The sequence below is a fragment of the Alligator mississippiensis genome, chromosome 5, assembly GCF_030867095.1.
Source record: "Alligator mississippiensis isolate rAllMis1 chromosome 5, rAllMis1, whole genome shotgun sequence".
NCBI lineage: Eukaryota > Metazoa > Chordata > Crocodylia > Alligatoridae > Alligator > Alligator mississippiensis.
In genome coordinates, this window is record NC_081828.1 from 136,992,034 (window position 1) to 137,009,364 (window position 17,331).

At 44.0% G+C, this 17,331-nt stretch overlaps 1 protein-coding gene across 2 annotated transcripts in view; it reads left to right on the top strand.

The window, feature by feature from the left end:
* Positions 1–17,331, top strand: part of LARS2 (leucyl-tRNA synthetase 2, mitochondrial) — a 144,376-nt gene that overhangs the window by 20,683 nt on the left and 106,362 nt on the right. For both annotated transcript variants that reach the window (XM_059728766.1, XM_006261950.4), the window contains exons 4-5: positions 433–524; positions 5,745–5,805. In XM_059728766.1, the coding sequence (XP_059584749.1) occupies positions 433–524; positions 5,745–5,805 (153 nt within the window). The remainder of the gene's footprint in view (positions 1–432; positions 525–5,744; positions 5,806–17,331) is intronic.

The window sequence follows — 17,331 nt, forward strand, 5'->3', positions numbered from 1 at the left end:
GAAAATGGTTTTTAAATACTTTTTTCTGTCCTTTCCACCTTCCTCTAATACAAACATTTGTATTACAGCAGCTTTCTCAGTCAGAATATCAAGTACTTGGTTAGAATATTGCATGAATTACACAGGGTTGGCAGTGGTGGTGGTAACCCAGCCTTGAAATAAGTGACCAGAATGTATTATGTGAGTGATCTGTTGTTTAACAGTTACTTAAGTCTACATTCACATTCTGTCTGCCACCAAAATGACAGCAGACATATCTCATATACTTGCATTTAAACTGAACTAGTCCCAGCAGGCATATTTTAGAATGACTCAAATCTGGGAAAGTAAATGCTGAAATGTGAAATATTGTTCATTATTTCGAGCCCTGAAGGTGTGGCTGGATCCATTCCAGAGAGCGACAAAGAATAATACTTTTCATTTGTGTTACAGGTGATAAATCCAGTGGGATGGGATGCTTTTGGACTGCCTGCAGAAAATGCTGCAATTGACCATGGGCTGCACCCAGTAACCTGGACACAAAGGTATTTCTAACAGCTTAAATACTACCAGATTTGCTCTATAAAGAGGGAATTGTACTCTGGCCTTGCAAATAAAGTCAAAACAGTGTTTAATAATGGAGAAATGTAACTTCAGAAGGAGCCTACTTGCTTGTCTTTTGGACAGATGAATAGTTATGAGTCTATATAGTTGCTCCTTTACTTTTTATGTCCTTGTGACAAGGTATTTAGCAGAATTCACAGATTCATTGGACTCTGGCAGGCTATGCCATGAACACTTCTCTGGCCTCAAACTTGTGACCTCTGGGCTGTCAACTGTCCACCTGAGCACCTATGCCACCCAGCTCCCTGTACAGTTGGTTAAAAGATTAAAAGTTTATATAAATCATTTTGATTTGATAACACAAGGTGTTATCAAAGGAGACTAAAAAGCAGAAGGTCTGAGGGGGGCTTTCAGGGAAGGATATTATGTAGAGTAGTACATCCGGAGCTGTAAAAGGCACAGTGCAGCCTATAAGTGTGACAGTATCATATTCGTTCTTGTGTTTTTCTTTTGATGTTATCTGGAGAAGAATGTAGATGAAAACAAATGGCCATCTAGGATGATACAAAGAACTGTTTATTTTTTTTTTTTTAAAGACAGAGAAAAAAAAAAACATAATACACCATGCATGGCAGTCAGTATTATTGCACTTGAAAACAGTTAAAAAGAAATTGTGCACTACTGAGCATGTAGATGAGTTTCATAGACACTCATCTCTAATGTACTGCCCAGTGTTTCCTTTCTGGGCAAATGCACAGTTGATAGTATTGTAGACTGCAGGCTATTTTATCTCTGGAGAAGCTGGGCAGTAAATTAGTGTTTACTATCTTCCCCGATAAATTTAATGTATCCTGAATGCAAAACATGTCCGTCTAATGAACTGTTATGGCATCTGTCACTGCCCTACACCTGTGAGATAAGGAAGTATTGTTATCCTCATTTTATAAGTGTGAAACAGGTACAGAGCAGACAGAGGCCTCTCCATGGCCTCTCCTCTACCCTCAAATACACTGCTATGCTTGTGTGGGCTATGTCCTGAAGCAGAAGTTTTTCCATATCCATGTGGTATTGTGGGCAGCGTAAGAGTTGGCTAATTGTCACTGTCATCCAACAGTGCTAGCTAGCCTACCTATAGCATCATGCAGGGGTAGGTGTGCTGATTCTAATTTGGGGCGCTGCACTCCAGTTGGGTAGGCTTGCAGTCTAGCTGTGGGCTAAGTGACACAAAATGTTTGTGGTAGAGAAAGAAATTGAACCCAGGTTTCTTCTGTTCCTGCTGTCTTATTGTCAGAAGCACCTTTTTCCTGCTAATTCAGCTCAAGCAGGTTTTGTTTCTCTTTTTCTTTGGCCCCTCATAGATGTTATATGTAAGACACAATTAGTCTGTTTATCACATCCTAAATAGGAACCTTGACAAATATTCAGATAATTAATGGCTTCATACAAAGGGAAACCAGCCACAAAAAATGTGTATTATTTTTCTGTCTGATTTCCATGACACCTTAAATTAAATGTGAAGCAGGATGAGGACTGCATTGTGGTCTCCAATTGGTCCCAGAGTGGTCCTCATCAAAATGGCAGTCAGCTGATTGTTGGCTGGATCCAGGGCCGCATTGGGGCTCCAAATTGGCCCCTGTGTGGTTACTGCTGGCTGATGATCAGCTAATCATTGGCTGGCTTGGGACTGTACCAAGACTCAAACCGGCTTGATACAGTTCCCACCAGACAACAGTCAGCTGGCTCTGGGACCACACCAGGGCTCAAACTGGCCCCACTGGAGTCCCAGAGCCAACCAACAATCAGCTGATTGTTGTGAACCCAGTTTTCAGTTTGCCAGTGCAGGGGGAGCCTGGGATCATGATGACAAATAGGGCATGATTGGGATCTGATCCCCAATCCTGAAGTCATGCATCCTGCCATGCACATGTCACATGGCAGGAGGTGTGGTTGTTAGGATCAGGGATCAGATCCTATTGTGCCTTTAAATGAGCGTCTGTTGGTGGCCTTCAAATGTAAACTGCTAATGAAGCAATTTCATTTATGTATTTGAGCTCATAAAACTTGGGGACTGCTATAGTTAAGTCTCTCAATAATATTAGCTTGCCCACACCGTGCAGTTATTTGTCCTGACACTTATAATACCTGACTGTAAATGCAAATGCATGCATATTAGCAAATTGATGTTGCTATGGAAGTTTCACTTTTAGCATATCCTGATTCCTTCCTCCTTTCTCTGTGGGCTTGGGGGTTAAACAAGTAACCTTTACATTTGCTACATAGCCTGTCTTTTTTATTACAAGATGGTTAGGATTGATTTTTTTTGTGTGTGTGTGGGAGCTCTTTCTGCATTATATGCAAATATTTTCTGTCACAAGTTGGTTTTGTAAGTCTGTCTAACCTTGCAGGCATATGCTACTGCCTTGTTTAAGATTTAAATAGCATAAAAAATGTATACAAATATAGCTGTTTTTAAACAAATGAGCACCTCATTGTTGAGACTGCTTACAGAAGCACCTGAAAACTGAAACAACATTTGCATTTTCTATTGTCCTGATTTCTACTAATCTCAGAACATCATTAAATTACCCAATATTAGTCATTTAAAATAGATCCAAGTGGCTGCTGTGTCTCTTCTTGCTCCATCCTTATTATTAAAGCAAACAAAGACCAAGGCTACACTCAACAGAAGATTCTGTTGGTATAAAATTATCCTCTGAGGGATGATATTTTTAATGGCACTTTTTGTCCTGGCAAAAGTGGTGGTGTGGATACAGTGATGTCAGGAGGGAGGTGCTTTTGCTGGTATGGTTAATTTTGTTCAGGGAATTGGTATGGATTAGGATCATGGGAAAGTAGGGCTGGAAGGGACCTCGCAAGGTGATCTAATCCAGCTCCCTGCTTAAGGGGGCTATATCCCCAAAGACACATTTTCTTTTAGTAGAAGCTGTGTCTGCACCAGGAGGGTATGCTATATAGGAATAGCTCTGCAAAAAACCTTTTCTAAAACAAACCTGGACTTATACTCCTGGCTTACTCAAATTACTCTCCCACTATTTCTGTGGTGAATTTGTTCTGCAATTCTGATTATTCTAGGAAGGGTGCCTTTGTTGCTCAGGGTATCAAGAGTGGGCATATCTGAACATATGCTGAATTGGATAAAATTATGTGATATATGTTCTGTGGGATGTCAGACTAGAAATTATACTGGTCACTTCTAGCTTTAAAATGCTTGAATGAACGTTGTTGTTTTGCATGTAAGCAATTTGGAAGCAGGGGCTGTCTTACTGTACTACATACGTTTGGTCCCTAGACTCTCTATTGCAGTACAACTAATACGTTATAATGGAAAGCAGCAATAGGGTATTCCCCACAAAACAGAATTGTTGGGGGTTTTTTTAAAGTTCATAGTTTCGTAGTTGGTAGGGTCGGAAGGGACCTGAGCAGATCATCAACTCTGACTGACCCCCAGCCATGGCAGGAAAGAGTACTGGGGTCAAACGACCCCAGGGAGGTGTTCATCCAGCCTCCTCTTAAAGACCCCCAGGGTAGGAGCCAGCACCACTTCTCTTGGAAGTTGGTTCCAGATCCTATCTGCCCTGACAGTGAAGTAGCGCCTCCTGATGTCTAGTCTGAATCTACCCTCTGCCAGCTTGTGACAGTTATTCCTTGTCACTCCTGGTAGTGCTCGGGGGAACAGGGACTCCCCCAATGCCTGCTGGTCCCCCCTGATTAGTTTGTAAATGGCCACTAGATCCCCCCTCAGCCTTTTCTTGTGCAGGCTGAACAGGTTCAGGTCCCTTAGCCTCTCCTCATAGGGCCTGCCTTGCTGGCCCTTGATCATGCAAGTGGCCCTCCTCTGGACCCTCTCCATGTTGTCCACATCCCTCCTGAAGTGCGGCGCCCGGAACTGGACACAGTACTCCAACTGTGGCCTGACCAGTGCCACATAGAGGGGGAGGATCACCTCCTTGGACCTGCTCAAGATGCATCTGTGGATGCATGACAAGGTACAGTTAGCCTTCCTGACAGCGTCCCCACATTGCCAACCCATGTTCATTTTGGTATGAATAATGACTCCAAGATCCTTTTCTGCCTCTGCACTGACAAGAAGGGAGTTCCTTAGCCTGTAGGTATGCTGCTGGTTCTTCCTCCCCAGGTGCAGCACCTTGCACTTTTCAGTGTTGAAACCCATCCTGTTCTTATCCGCCCACCCCTGTAACCTGTCTAGGTCCAACTGCAGCCTATTCCTCCCTTCTAGCATGCCCACATCCCCCCACATCTTAGTGTCATCTGTGAATTTGAGCAGGGTGCTTTTTACCCCCTCATCCAAGTTGCTGATGAAGATGTTGAACAGTGCAGGTCCAAGGACCAAGCCCTGGGGAACCCCACTGCCCACATCCCTCCAGGTCGAAAATGACCCATCCACCACCACTCTCTGGGTGCGGCCCTCCAGCCAGTTAGTGACGCATTTGACTGTGTAGGTGTCAACGCCACCATCCCCTAGTTTTTTAATGAGAATGAGGTGAGAGACAGTGTCAAAGGCCTTCCTGAAGTCCAGAAAGACTACGTCCACTGCTACCCCTGTGTCTAAGGATTTTGTGACCTGGTCATAGAAGGTGACCAGGTTGGTCTGACAGGATCTGCCTCGAATGAACACATTGGCTGTTTCCAGTCATCTGGCACCACACCAGAGCACCATGAGTGCTCTTAAAGCCATGCTGGGGTCCCGCAATGACCTCTGCTAATTCCCTCAGCACTCTGGAGTGAAGATCGTCAGGACCAGCCGATTTAAATACGTCCGGTCCCTCCAGAAGTTCCCTGACTAGGTCCTCACTGACCCTAGGCCTGGGTAAACCTCCCCTGGGGCCTACGGGGGTCCCAGTGGAGGGGGGGGGGGAAATGACCCGGTCCCTGCTCAGAAAAATGGAGGCAAAGAATGTCCACTCTTTGGTTGTACCCTAGATTAGAGCACAAATCAGCACAGATATTTTTGGAATTTTGAATCAAAATGCACTTGAAGTGGTTAACTTAGATGGGTTTGCCTATCGCACAACTATTTGAGTTGGAGTATTTATAGTAATAGTATTTAGCAACAATGTAATGCCTTTGCATTAAGAGAACTTGACCAGCATTTGATTGCAAGTGTATTTTCTAATAAAAATATTAATATTTTAAAGATTCATGTTTTTATTGTTTTACAGTAATATTCAACACATGAAGGAGCAGCTTAATGCACTAGGTCTGGCTTTTAGCTGGGAACGGGTAAGGTTTTTTTTTCTTTTAAGGAGGTGCTCAATTAGTTCATATATGACAACTATGCAAAATAAGAGTACCATATTTACTCACGTTACCACCCCCACCCCCCAACCCCACACACACATTTCCTCAAAATCATCCCTCTGAAATTGGCATGCATATCTTAAGCGGGGAATCTGAATTTTCTTCCCCGGAAGAAACATAATTGAAGAACACAGACTGTGCTGTAATGGCTCCCAAGATGGCTTCCACTTCCCTCTGGCCCCAGCAAACAGAAGGGGCAGAGTCCTATGTTAAGCCTCTCACAACTATAGCAGTGGCTGAACACTGCAGTATCTGCCTGAAGCAGCAGTTGCGCCAGGTCAGGGCAAATGAGCTGCTACGTCTCGATGAAGCTTATGGTAAACAACACTATTATCTATACAAACTTATATAGTGAATTAAATACAGAAAAGAAGTAAAAGACTTGCAACTGCTCTTGCAAGGGTCTGAGGCCTAGCCTTTTGTCTGTCTTACTGCACCAGGAAGTTCCTGCTGCCTCACCCAAACGGTCAGGTATGCAACACTTTCTAGGTGCTTTGGCCATGTCCACATGTGGTGAGGATGTTTGGCTCCCCAGGGACAACTAGCAGCAGTGCACCTTGTGCTGCCACTAATTGTCCCCCGAGAATGCCCATGCTACACGTGCTCTGGCACGTGGCAAATTACCTCAGAGGTGGTAGGGGAGGCTAAGGCCAGCATTAGGCTGCCCCCAGCAGCCTTATATGGGGCCCTGGGGGCTTCCCAGGGCTGCAGCAGTGATCATGAATGCCGTGTGTCCCCAGAGTCTGGGGGGGCACGGCGACTATCTGCAGGCAGTGGCAGCAGTGGTGGCAGCAAGTGGGGAGCTCCCGCAGGCAGCCATGGTGGTGTTGGCGGCAGGAGGTGGGCCAAGCGGGGAGCTCCCAGAGGTGGCCTCAGTAGTCTTGGCAGTAGAGGATGGGTGGCAAGCACCAACCAGTTGTCGTTGACCGCCTACAGATGCTGCCAGCAGCAACGGCGGCTAGTGGCGATCGGGGACTGCCTGCAGATGCTGCCGGCAGTGTCAGCAGCGAGCGGGGGTGGGGGGTGGCAAGTGGTGACTGCCTGCAGGCACTGTCGGCAGTGTCAGCGGCACTTGTCACAGGGGCTGCGTCACCAATCTCAGAGGGTGCACGTGCACCCACATACACCCCCTACGTGTCGCCAGTGGCAGTGATGATTCTGCCGCGCGCAGCCTGGCCAGCAGCCGCAACGCAACTCCGAGCGACCAGGCTCTGCTTTTGAATGGCGCATGCTGCCTGTGCGTGCACCACTCTGGTTTTTTTCCTGCACAGTAGTCCCTTGCAGAATGGAGAACAACTGAGCGTGTGGTATGTGGTGTCGCAGATGTGTTTGTGATGCTACATACCACACAACTACACTCATCTGGATGCAGCCTTTGGTTGCATGCCCATATGTAAGTTGACTTAGATATATTAAGTCTAAGTCTAATCTAAGTTAAGCCAAACTCAGAGTGTGTACACATAGGAGTGTGCACTCCTTGACATGGTGGCAGCCATCTTGTGAGCTCTCCCCTGCAGTAGCCCTTTAGAGTCTACTGTACTTAACTAATGCAACTCAAGATAATGCACCTCAGAAGTGTGTTATTTTGTGCTGCATTTAAGTCAGCTCTGCTCCACATACATGTATACGGTCTGATAGTTAAGTCAATTTTAAAAAAGGTAAGTTGGCTTAACTGTCAGAAAGTTAGTACATGTGTATCCATCTTTTGTAGGAGAACTTACTTTGCATCACACAATCAGCCACTACTGGAAAGAACTTTTTTACATTGTGTTCCCAAAATGAGGTGCTGGTCTTGTTTGAGGGTGTTTGGTATGTGGAAGAAAAAAAGATGTGCAATTTTGGAAGTAATGATATAGCGGTTTGCTTTGTCATTGGCTCAAGTTATGACGGTGCTTAATTATATATGAGATGAACTTGCAAAACTTAATTACCAAACTTCTTCCACTTTTGGAACGCTTACAGAGACCAGTCAGTATTTGTTTTCACCCTTTCTCACATTGTCTAGCAGATGAGGGAAACCTTCCTTTCTTTTAATAGCATCTTAGTTTTGCATTAAAATAATTTTTCCCATTGCTTTTTCTGTTTAATCATAGTAGCCCTTCACACACCTATAATTAAGATATTGTCAACAGTTCTTTATAAACACTACATCTGCGTACTGGAAAATAGTAAGTCTAAGGAGGGATGGTCATCTTAATTATCACTGTGCTCATTTATTTTGTGTATGTAGTTGTGGTTATCCACAGTATTTCAAAAAAATGAAATGAAACTTTTTAGAGACTATTCATTCTATCTATTTTATAAATAATGTTTTGGTAAGTGATGCTTCTGATGCATGTTACTATGGGAGAGAAGATAAATAACTGATGCATATAATTTATAAAAAATAGGCTCTACAAACAAGTAAGGTGAGACATTTTTAAGACCTTTTTCTATATTTACTAGTTATTGTATTAAATTTAATTGAAATAATAAAACAAACTGTTCTCATGCAGCTTTTTTGGTTTTCTGGTAAACAATCTGCTGTTTAAATGTTTTTCAAATACTGATATAGATGGTCATGATACCTAATTTCTATCAGTAAAATGTCTCTAAAGGTATGTAAAAATATAATAAATTATGTCCCAAGGGAATTGTTAAAGATAGTCTTGCATATTAACACTGGCCTTCCTTTTATGTTATATGAAGTATGTGTGACCCTGAACATTATATAAAATATACTCCTCAAAGTCTCACAAGGATACCGTTCATGAGACATGGTTCAAAGGGTTTCATTTTGAAATGTGCTTTTTTAATATGCAGTTTTATGTTATGAAGGGACAGAAAAAAATGTAAAAAGGTAGTAACTTTAAATGCTTGGTGCATAAGTTGTTTAAGGTGCAAAGCACTAGCCTGCATTTTTAGAGTTCTCTGTCATAAGCACATCGGAAACTGGAAGCTTTATTTAAAACTCAGGTGCTTGAAAAGCATCTGTTCCTAAGGCTTTTAAGGTAAAAACCAGTCAGACAAAAGCCTGTGCAACTGTTGAGATAAAAATGAAAAATTGCTTTTTCTGAAGAACTTGTATTTAGGGTTTATTGCATTTATCAGTGAATTGAAGTCAATCACTACGTTTGTATTCTCAGCAGTAATCTTAGTTTATTACCTTAGTATGTTTCTATATGGAAGGGTGAAAATGTTAATCTTGAATTGTTATGGCATGTCTGTAGCTTTGAAAAGAAAAATGATTTGTTTTCTGGCAGTACGAGATCTGCTCTCTGGTTTCCTTCTGCTCAGTTATATGGCTTAGGTGTCAGAACCATGACTTGTTGCATCTTATGTTGCAATGAGATATTCAGAATAGGCCATATATGCAGAATGATGTGTTTTTTTTAATAGCTGAGAAGTTGCTTTGGAAAAAGAAGAATAATAGAAGAAAGTTCAGATCTGGTTCATAATGAACTGATTTTATAGGTCATATGCATATAACAAGAACACTTTTCAAACCATTGAACTGATATGTGTAACCCTGAAATGTTAAGTATAGTGTTGCAGAGAGTCTTTCAGGAGAACTAAGCATGTTTATATATGTACTAGCCAATTTCCCATCAAAAATGATGGGGAGGAGCAGGTGGGGATGGAGCCCCATGCCTCCCTGCTCCTCCCTTCCCTCCTGCTGCTTGGGGTCTGGGCTCGTTCCCCCCATCCCCACCACAGTGGTGGGGGCAGGGAAGGAGCAAGCCTGGGCCCAAGGGTGGGGAGAAGCCGGGCCTCCGTGGAGGGATGGGGAGCAGCGGGCCTGGGCTGACCCGGTGGCAGCGGGGGCATGGGAGGAGCGGGCTCAGGGCTGATGTTGGGGAGTGGGGTGGGAGAGGAATGGGCCTCGATGTGGGGAGGAGACCGGCTTCTTCCCTTCCCCAGCTGCTTTTGCATCAGGCCAGGCCCGCTGCTCCCCCCTCACTGCTGCATCGGGCCCGCTTCCCCCACCCGTGTTGGGCCTGGGCCCAGTCCTCCCCTTTCCCCGCTGCCGCTGCACACCTGCTCCTTCCCCCCTCCACATCGGGCCCACTCCTCCCCGCATTGTTGCCAGGTCAGCCCTGCAGGCAGTGACGACAGAATGGGGGAGGGGTGGGCTGAGGCCACTGGAGCTGGCTTGCCCCCCTGTGCCATCCTGACCCTGCTCCGCCGCCCCCCCCCGCGCCAGTGCCACTGTTACCTCCAAGGAGTAGGGGGGTCTCTCTGAATCCTATGCCTTCCAGCATATTTAGTACTCCCCTCAGATTGGTGTCATCTGTAAACTTGCTGAGGGTGCACTCTATTCCATTTTCCAGGTCATTGATGAAGATATTGAACAAAACCAGCCCCATGGCCACCCCCTGGGGAAATCCACTTGATACTAGCTGCCAACTAGACATCGATCCATTGACTACCCTCTGAACCCAATGATCCAGCCAGGTTTCTATCCACCTTACAGTCTGTTTATTCAACCCATACTTCCTTAGCTTGCCTGTGAAAATGTTGTGGAAGACTATCAAAAGCCTCACTTAAGTCAAAGTATACCACATGCACTAGTCTCTCTGCATCCACAGAACCAGTCATCTCATCATAGAAGACAATCAGGTTGGTCAGGGATGACTTGCCCTTGGTGAATCCATGCTGACTTTCTAATCACTTTCTTTTCCTCCAAGTGCTTAGAAATGTATTCCTTGTGGATCTGCTATATGATTTTTCTGGGGACTGAAGTGAGCCTGACTGATCTGTAATTCCCTGGATCCTCCTTCTTCCCTTTCTTAAATATGGGCGCTATATATAACATTTTCCAGTCACCTGAGAGCTCTCCTGATCACCGTGAGTTTTCTAAGACGACAGCCAGTGGTTCTGCAATCATATCAACCAACTCCCTTAGCACCCTTGGGTGCATCCTGTCTGGCCCCATGGATTTGTATGCGTCCAGCTTTTTAAAATAGTCCCTAACCTGTTTTTCCCTAACCTGTTTTTTTGCCACTGTTGGCTGCTCACCTCATCCCCAAACTATGCTGCCAGGTGCAGTAGTCTGGGAGCTGTCCTTGCCTGTGAAGACTGCCTGTCTTCTCCATTTCAATAAAATGTGATGCATTTCAGTGCCTAATGTGCACTGCTGTGCTTAAAAAAGATGACTACACAAGGAATTATCTTTGTTGTGCTGCAGAATTCTGTCCAAGATGGTGGAAACCAACATGTGTTTTTAAAATTCAACTGAACTATGAATAAGTAGATAAGGAGCCTCCTTTTGTGCCTGTTTCCTGGAGGTTGCCCTCTCATAGCCAAGTTTATTTTAGTTTCTATCACAATCTTAGCAATACTTCTTATTCTTTGGTTTGCATATTATATTGAGCTAAACTATACAGATAGGACAGAGCAGGTTTAAAATTATTAAAGTGTAGCAATGTTACTTCAGAAAGCTAAACATCATATCTTTTAGACCAGGGCTGTCCAGTTTCTAAGCCCCAAGGGGCCACCAGGCCACACAGACAATCCCACAACCCCTGCAGCACCGCACGGGCACTCCCCCACCCTTACTACATTGTTCAGGTATAAAAATGCAGTTCCCTCTACCGTGCAGCTTGTTAATGCAATTCCACCCCCAGTTGCAATGTGCAGGCGCATGAGCATGATTTCCCCCTCCCCACCCTGCTTCCCGGCTGCAGTGAATGCCCTCATGGAAACTACCTTCCCCTTTCCCCACCACTGTTGCACCATGTAGGTGCGATCCCCCACACAGCCCTGTAGTCACCCTCGGCTCCCCATGCTTGCTATACGGCTGTGTCTCCTAGGGCAGAGGCAGGAAGCAGCAGCTAGAGGAGAGGAGTGGGAGTGCAGAGTCTCTGGCTGCTGTTACAGCCAGAGCAATGGGAGCAGCTTCTGGGTGAACGCCCACAGGCTGCAGCTTAACTTCTTGTGGGCTGCATATAGGGTTGGTCCTGTTTTATACTGGACCACAATGTTTTTAAACACTTTGTCCCCTGTCCATTCCTGAATAAGGAACGGACTGAAAAAAGTCCTGTTTTCAGTTCATTGGTGGAAATGCATGTCAATCATTTGTCCTCATGATTCTGTTGACTGTGCCTAGAGGTAGGGTGGTGCACAGCCAGGAGGAGCAGGGTTCTAAGCCAGCCAGGCAGGGGAGGAGGTGGAGGATCCCAGAGGCTGGTTTCTCTGTGCCAGCACAAGGAGCTGTGGCTGCAGCGCATGTGCAGGCATAGCAATGCTGAGGCACTGTTGCATGCCTGAGGTCCCTGATCCTGGGCTGGGCATGTGCAGGTGGACCTGGGCCCTGAGGGCGCTGCCTCCACCTAAGGTAATGGCTTTGAAAGCAGGCAGGTGGAGCCCTGAATTTGTATCTGCTGGAATGCCAGGAGGCTCTTGTCACCTGTCTTCACAGCCCAGCGAGTCCCTAGGGAGCAGCCCAGCGAGACCTGCTGCATGGGGAGGGGGAGCTTTGGGCAGAGTGGCCTCTGGGCTCCTGGGTGACTGGGCCAGTTCATTAAGCCATTATTTCTCCCCTGGGACAGGCAAACTTGTCTGTCTCCTGGGGAAGGAAAGGAAGGTCCTACCAGGCAGCTGGCTGCACTGCCACAGGCATCCAACAACCACCGACCCCACTCAGCCCACCTCTGACCAGAACGTGGCGAGGGCACGTGAACTTGCTGTTGATCCTAGCACTTGCTTTCCCTCATTTCACAGAGCACCACACATTCATCAGCTTGGGGTTCATGGACCGAATAGCAGTCTCTTGTGGTGGCCCCACCCCTTGCTGCTGATTGGCCAAGGGGCCCAGTGGCCCCACCCTTCACTGTTGATTGGCTGAGGAGCCAGCCCCACTCCTCACTGCTGATTGGCCAAAGGGGCCATGGTCCCACCCCTCACCAGGGGGATGTCCTGTGTTCTGGGGATGCATCAGTGGCCACCCTAGTTGCATGTGGTCCGTGGGTCACAAGTTTGATAGCTCTAATACTTATAATCTACCAAACAAAAATATTTTTGTGTTTCTTGCGCTTTCTTAGAGTTTAGAATAATAGGAATAGCCTAATATTTTCAGAAGTGTCCTTATTTTTAGATGCTTTAATTTTTAGATATCCAATTTAATCAGGACTTTTTGAAGTATCTTTTCATAGGTGTTGGACACCAGACTTCTGAAAAGCAGGTTCTTTTCAGGTGTCTAAAACAGGCACCCAAAATCACTAGTCTGTTTAGAAATACAGCTTGATGATAGTTTTAAGCTTCAAAATCTAGAAGGATAAGTGTAGTGATAAACCTTTTAATATGCATAGCATAGGATGCATGGCGTCCCTTTGGTTTTTTTTATTTAAAGAATTTTAGGACATTTCTACTCTGAAATTTCAAGCAGAGCATTATGTTTCTCAGTCTACCAGAAAACCAAATGTTCAAAAGCAGCAGGTTTTAAGTCTCTAAGTGGTATTAAAGATCTGAAGAGTTGAAAGCATTGTAGTCATGCTTTGGCTGTTTTCAAAATAACCATAGGTTTGAGATGTCTGGCAATAGGATTCTTTCAAAATAGAAAATAGATACGAGGCCACTTCATGGCACTACAGTTCTTTTCAGGAGAGCTACCTTCTCTAGAAAGATTGTTTTGATAGTACACCAGCAGCAAATGATGCAGAGCCTATGGCAGGATTTCTTTTCCATTGCCTTTGGGTACTGTCAAACTGAATATGCATTTCCATCAAGCCACCACTTCACAGGTAAAACAAAATCTAACTCTTTTTCCCTAGGGTGTAGGTTTTTCATGAAGACTTTATTCATGAACCATTTCCTTCTGTGCTAAATTTGATCTAATTTTCACATAAAAGTAAGGTTGATCTCATATTCTGCTTATATTTAGGTTTTGAGTTCATTTTAAAGTGTCCTTTTGTCCTCTATCTGAAGTAATACTTAAATGTCATATTACTTACATAATTTTCTTCTCCATTCAGTTCATTATCTAATTGATAACCAAGTCTTCTCTTGGTAGTTGAACAGAAAAATAACTTGACATTTGACTGCTTTTCATTTTGGAGAGTGACTTCTGCAGGATTATTTTTTATGTTATAAATGATATATGAAAATGTGAAAGTCCTTGAACTATCAATTTTTAACTTGTACATAGGAAATACAGTTGGATCTGCCTCTGTAGATCTGTGAAAAACAGGACATTAATATATTTCTAACAAGCTGTTTTGTACTTGGGCAGCCAAAATGTTGTATAATGCCCAAACAGATGGATAACGGATTTTAAATGGTTTAATTTCTCTCATATATTTTGAAGAAATTCCAAGTTACTTTTTTCTCTTCTTTTCTCCTTTCTTAACAAAAAATATGTGAGTGTAGTATGGCTGTCTTGATGCAGCGCATTGCTGTGGTAGTAAAGAACGATTACTAATAAACTAAGAAATGGCTTTCCTCTAGTCTTGTTATGTATTATTCACAAAACCTAGCTGGGCTCACAGCAGAGAACAGCTTTTACACAGACTGCAAATACTACAGATATTGAAAAATTATACCTGTGGAACTAGCTTAAAGGTAAACTTCAAATCTCCCCTCTCCCCCCCCCTTTTAAAAAAATACCTGTTTAAATTCACAGCTCTGTAATAGAACATGATAAGTCTGTAGCAGACTTAAACATTGCAAATACATTTTAAATAAATCATTTAATATTATCATTTTTTGTTTACTGATGAGCAGTATCTTGAATTTAGGATACTCTGGACACCTACGTGTCTAGGAACCTTTAGCATGGATTTTGTCCTGTTTCCTTAGTAGCTGGAGAAGGTTAGGATTTTGATCATATGCCAGACTTAAGATTTCCTCTCGGAGCACCCAGCATGAGTTAGCCTCATTTTAAATTTGTAGTGCCATTTGATTCAAAGTGTAAAAATCTTTAACTAAATTTCAGTTCATTAACTGATCAAACCAACTCCTTCAGCACCATCTTTGCATAGGGGGGATTGCTTGGTGTGAAGGGTCTATAAAGACCATTCCTAAGTAACTGCATATTTTTCTTTCTCTAGCATCCTGCATGTGCATCAGTCTTCACAGCAGAAGGTTTGTAGTGGGAAGCATCATCCCTGAGGGTAGTATAGTAACAATAATTATGATAAATGATAAATACATGCTGTATAGATTTTGGCTTTATAGATTATGTCTGTGACTAGCAAGTTGGCAAAATGAAAAGAGAAAACTGAAATGGAGGGAAAAAAGAAGAGGAGTCTTTTACAAGAAAAAAAAATCTTCCTCCTCAAATACTATTTTGGCTGTCTGTCACTAAGTCTGTTGCAGACTGCCTGGGAGCACATCATATGGGGAGAAGAAGAGACTATTTCATATTTAGATTCATTAATATTTTAGTATATACTATCAAAAGTATAAAGAAACAAAATTCAGTGTATCAAATAGATTGAATAGTGTATTTGTTGGTTGCAGCATTCTTGCATTGTTCCCTCCCAATAAAATGAGTGATTGTACACTGGTATGCCAGAGTTCTGCAGCAACAAATGAGAGAACAAATTTGGTGAACTGTGGAGAAAGCTCATCTAATAATCCTACAGACCCTTCTTATGAAAGCTTTTTTGGCTTTTTGTGTCAGGAAAGATCAGTTAAAGCCCTTCAAATTTTTGTCAGCCATGCAGATAAAAGCCTTCAACAAACATCTGGCTTGAATTAAAGTGTGATATAATAAACCCACAAGAAAACATACAAAGAGGACACTGCAAAAATAACTTAGGGTTCTGTAGCTGGAAGCATACAAACTTCACTTTTCTCTGCAAATTTTAATGCGCTAAACTGAAGAGACCACATTTTGAACTTGTCAGACAGCTGTTGGCGTCATTATCTGCAGTGACATAAATTCTTATTGCTTTCAAATCTTATTTATTCTTAAGAAAATCTTTTCATGAGTGACTCGTGGAAAAAAGGTAGAGTAGCAATGTTGTTAGTGATTTATAACTTCAGACCTCCATAGGTATTATGTAGAATTAATTATGGAACTCTTCTGTTCAGTGATCTGAGAGCAAGTTTTTTCAATGCTAATAGGTAACATATTTTCCTGAATAGCTAGCCAGTTCACCCTACTAGACCAGAGGCCAGCAACCTATACAAAAAGTGGGCTGGAACAACTTGGATGTAGTGTGACATGGGCTGCAGTGGCAGGGGACTTTTGCCACACTGGAGCCAGGCAGCTGGGAGCTGTGCTTACGCTGCCTATGCTTCCCTTGGATCCCATTTCACAGTGGCAGCACAGATACAGTTTCCATCTTCAGGGAGCTCCAGTTGGGCTGGGCATATGCAAACTGTCTTTACACGCGCTCCAGGGGTGGAGGGTGGAAGGTGTTTTAATTAGAGTGTCTCTAATTAAAGCACCTGCAATGTCTTGTGTATTCAATGTCCACACTTCAAAATGGCAGCAGGGGCGCTTTAACTAAAGTTTGCTTGACGAGCTTTTAGTTAAAGTTCCCCCATCACTATTTTGAAGCATGGGGACTCTGAGTACAAAAGATGTGGAGGCTGCTGGAGCACACTAATTAGAGTCTGCTCTGATGCGCTGTAATTACAGTGTGTTGGAGCAGTATCCCTGGATGTGTACAGGCACCCTGTGTCTGCAAAACCTCCACTTTTCCCTGCTCCCACCCCAGTGGCTGCAGCATGAATGCAGCTCCCCATGGGCTGGAAGCTACATGTCTATTTGTGAGAGACGGTGTTGGACAAGAGACCAATGCACGGATTTGGCAACCAAGGTCTTTATTGAGTGACACACATAGATCAAGTAGGGAAAAGAAATGTTCTATCTAAATCCATACCCTCCTCACCCCCCTTCCCCCAATCCACTGATGCTCAGGTTCAGTCACAATGGCCAGTCGCGATGGCTCTGGACACAATCTTACAGGAGGGATGCTGGCAGGTTCTCCCAAGTTGATGTGGATGGCATATGGCATCGTCAGGGCCTGGTCTTCACTGTCCTGTTATACTTAGTCCAGGCAGACGGTTGCCTGCTCAGCCAGTCACTTTGTTGTTGTTGAGGTGAGTTGCTGAGTTGGCTTTATCAAAACTCACAGTCCTTCAGTCACATATGGCATGGCTTAGGCATGCAGATGGTGAGGAGTTGCTTCACAACATCCTGAGACAGGGTGTTTGTTCTGCTCCATATCTTCTTGTAGGTTGTTTGTTGTTTGTTCTTCTTATCTTCCTGTTCTCAAGGCTGCTTCTTCGACTGTACGCTTGAAAAACACATTCACTCACTCACTCATGCATTTGTACAAAATTAATTCTTAATTCTCTTAACAAAGGGGTGGGGGGAAATGGCAAGAGTGCAGATGCAGCTTGCAGCTGCTCAACCCCAGCGCAGTTCCCCATGGTCTGAAAGTTGCACCTGCACATTGTGGAGGAAGGCAAAGACCTCTAGCTCTGTGTGCTGGATCCAGCAGCTCTGTGGGTTGG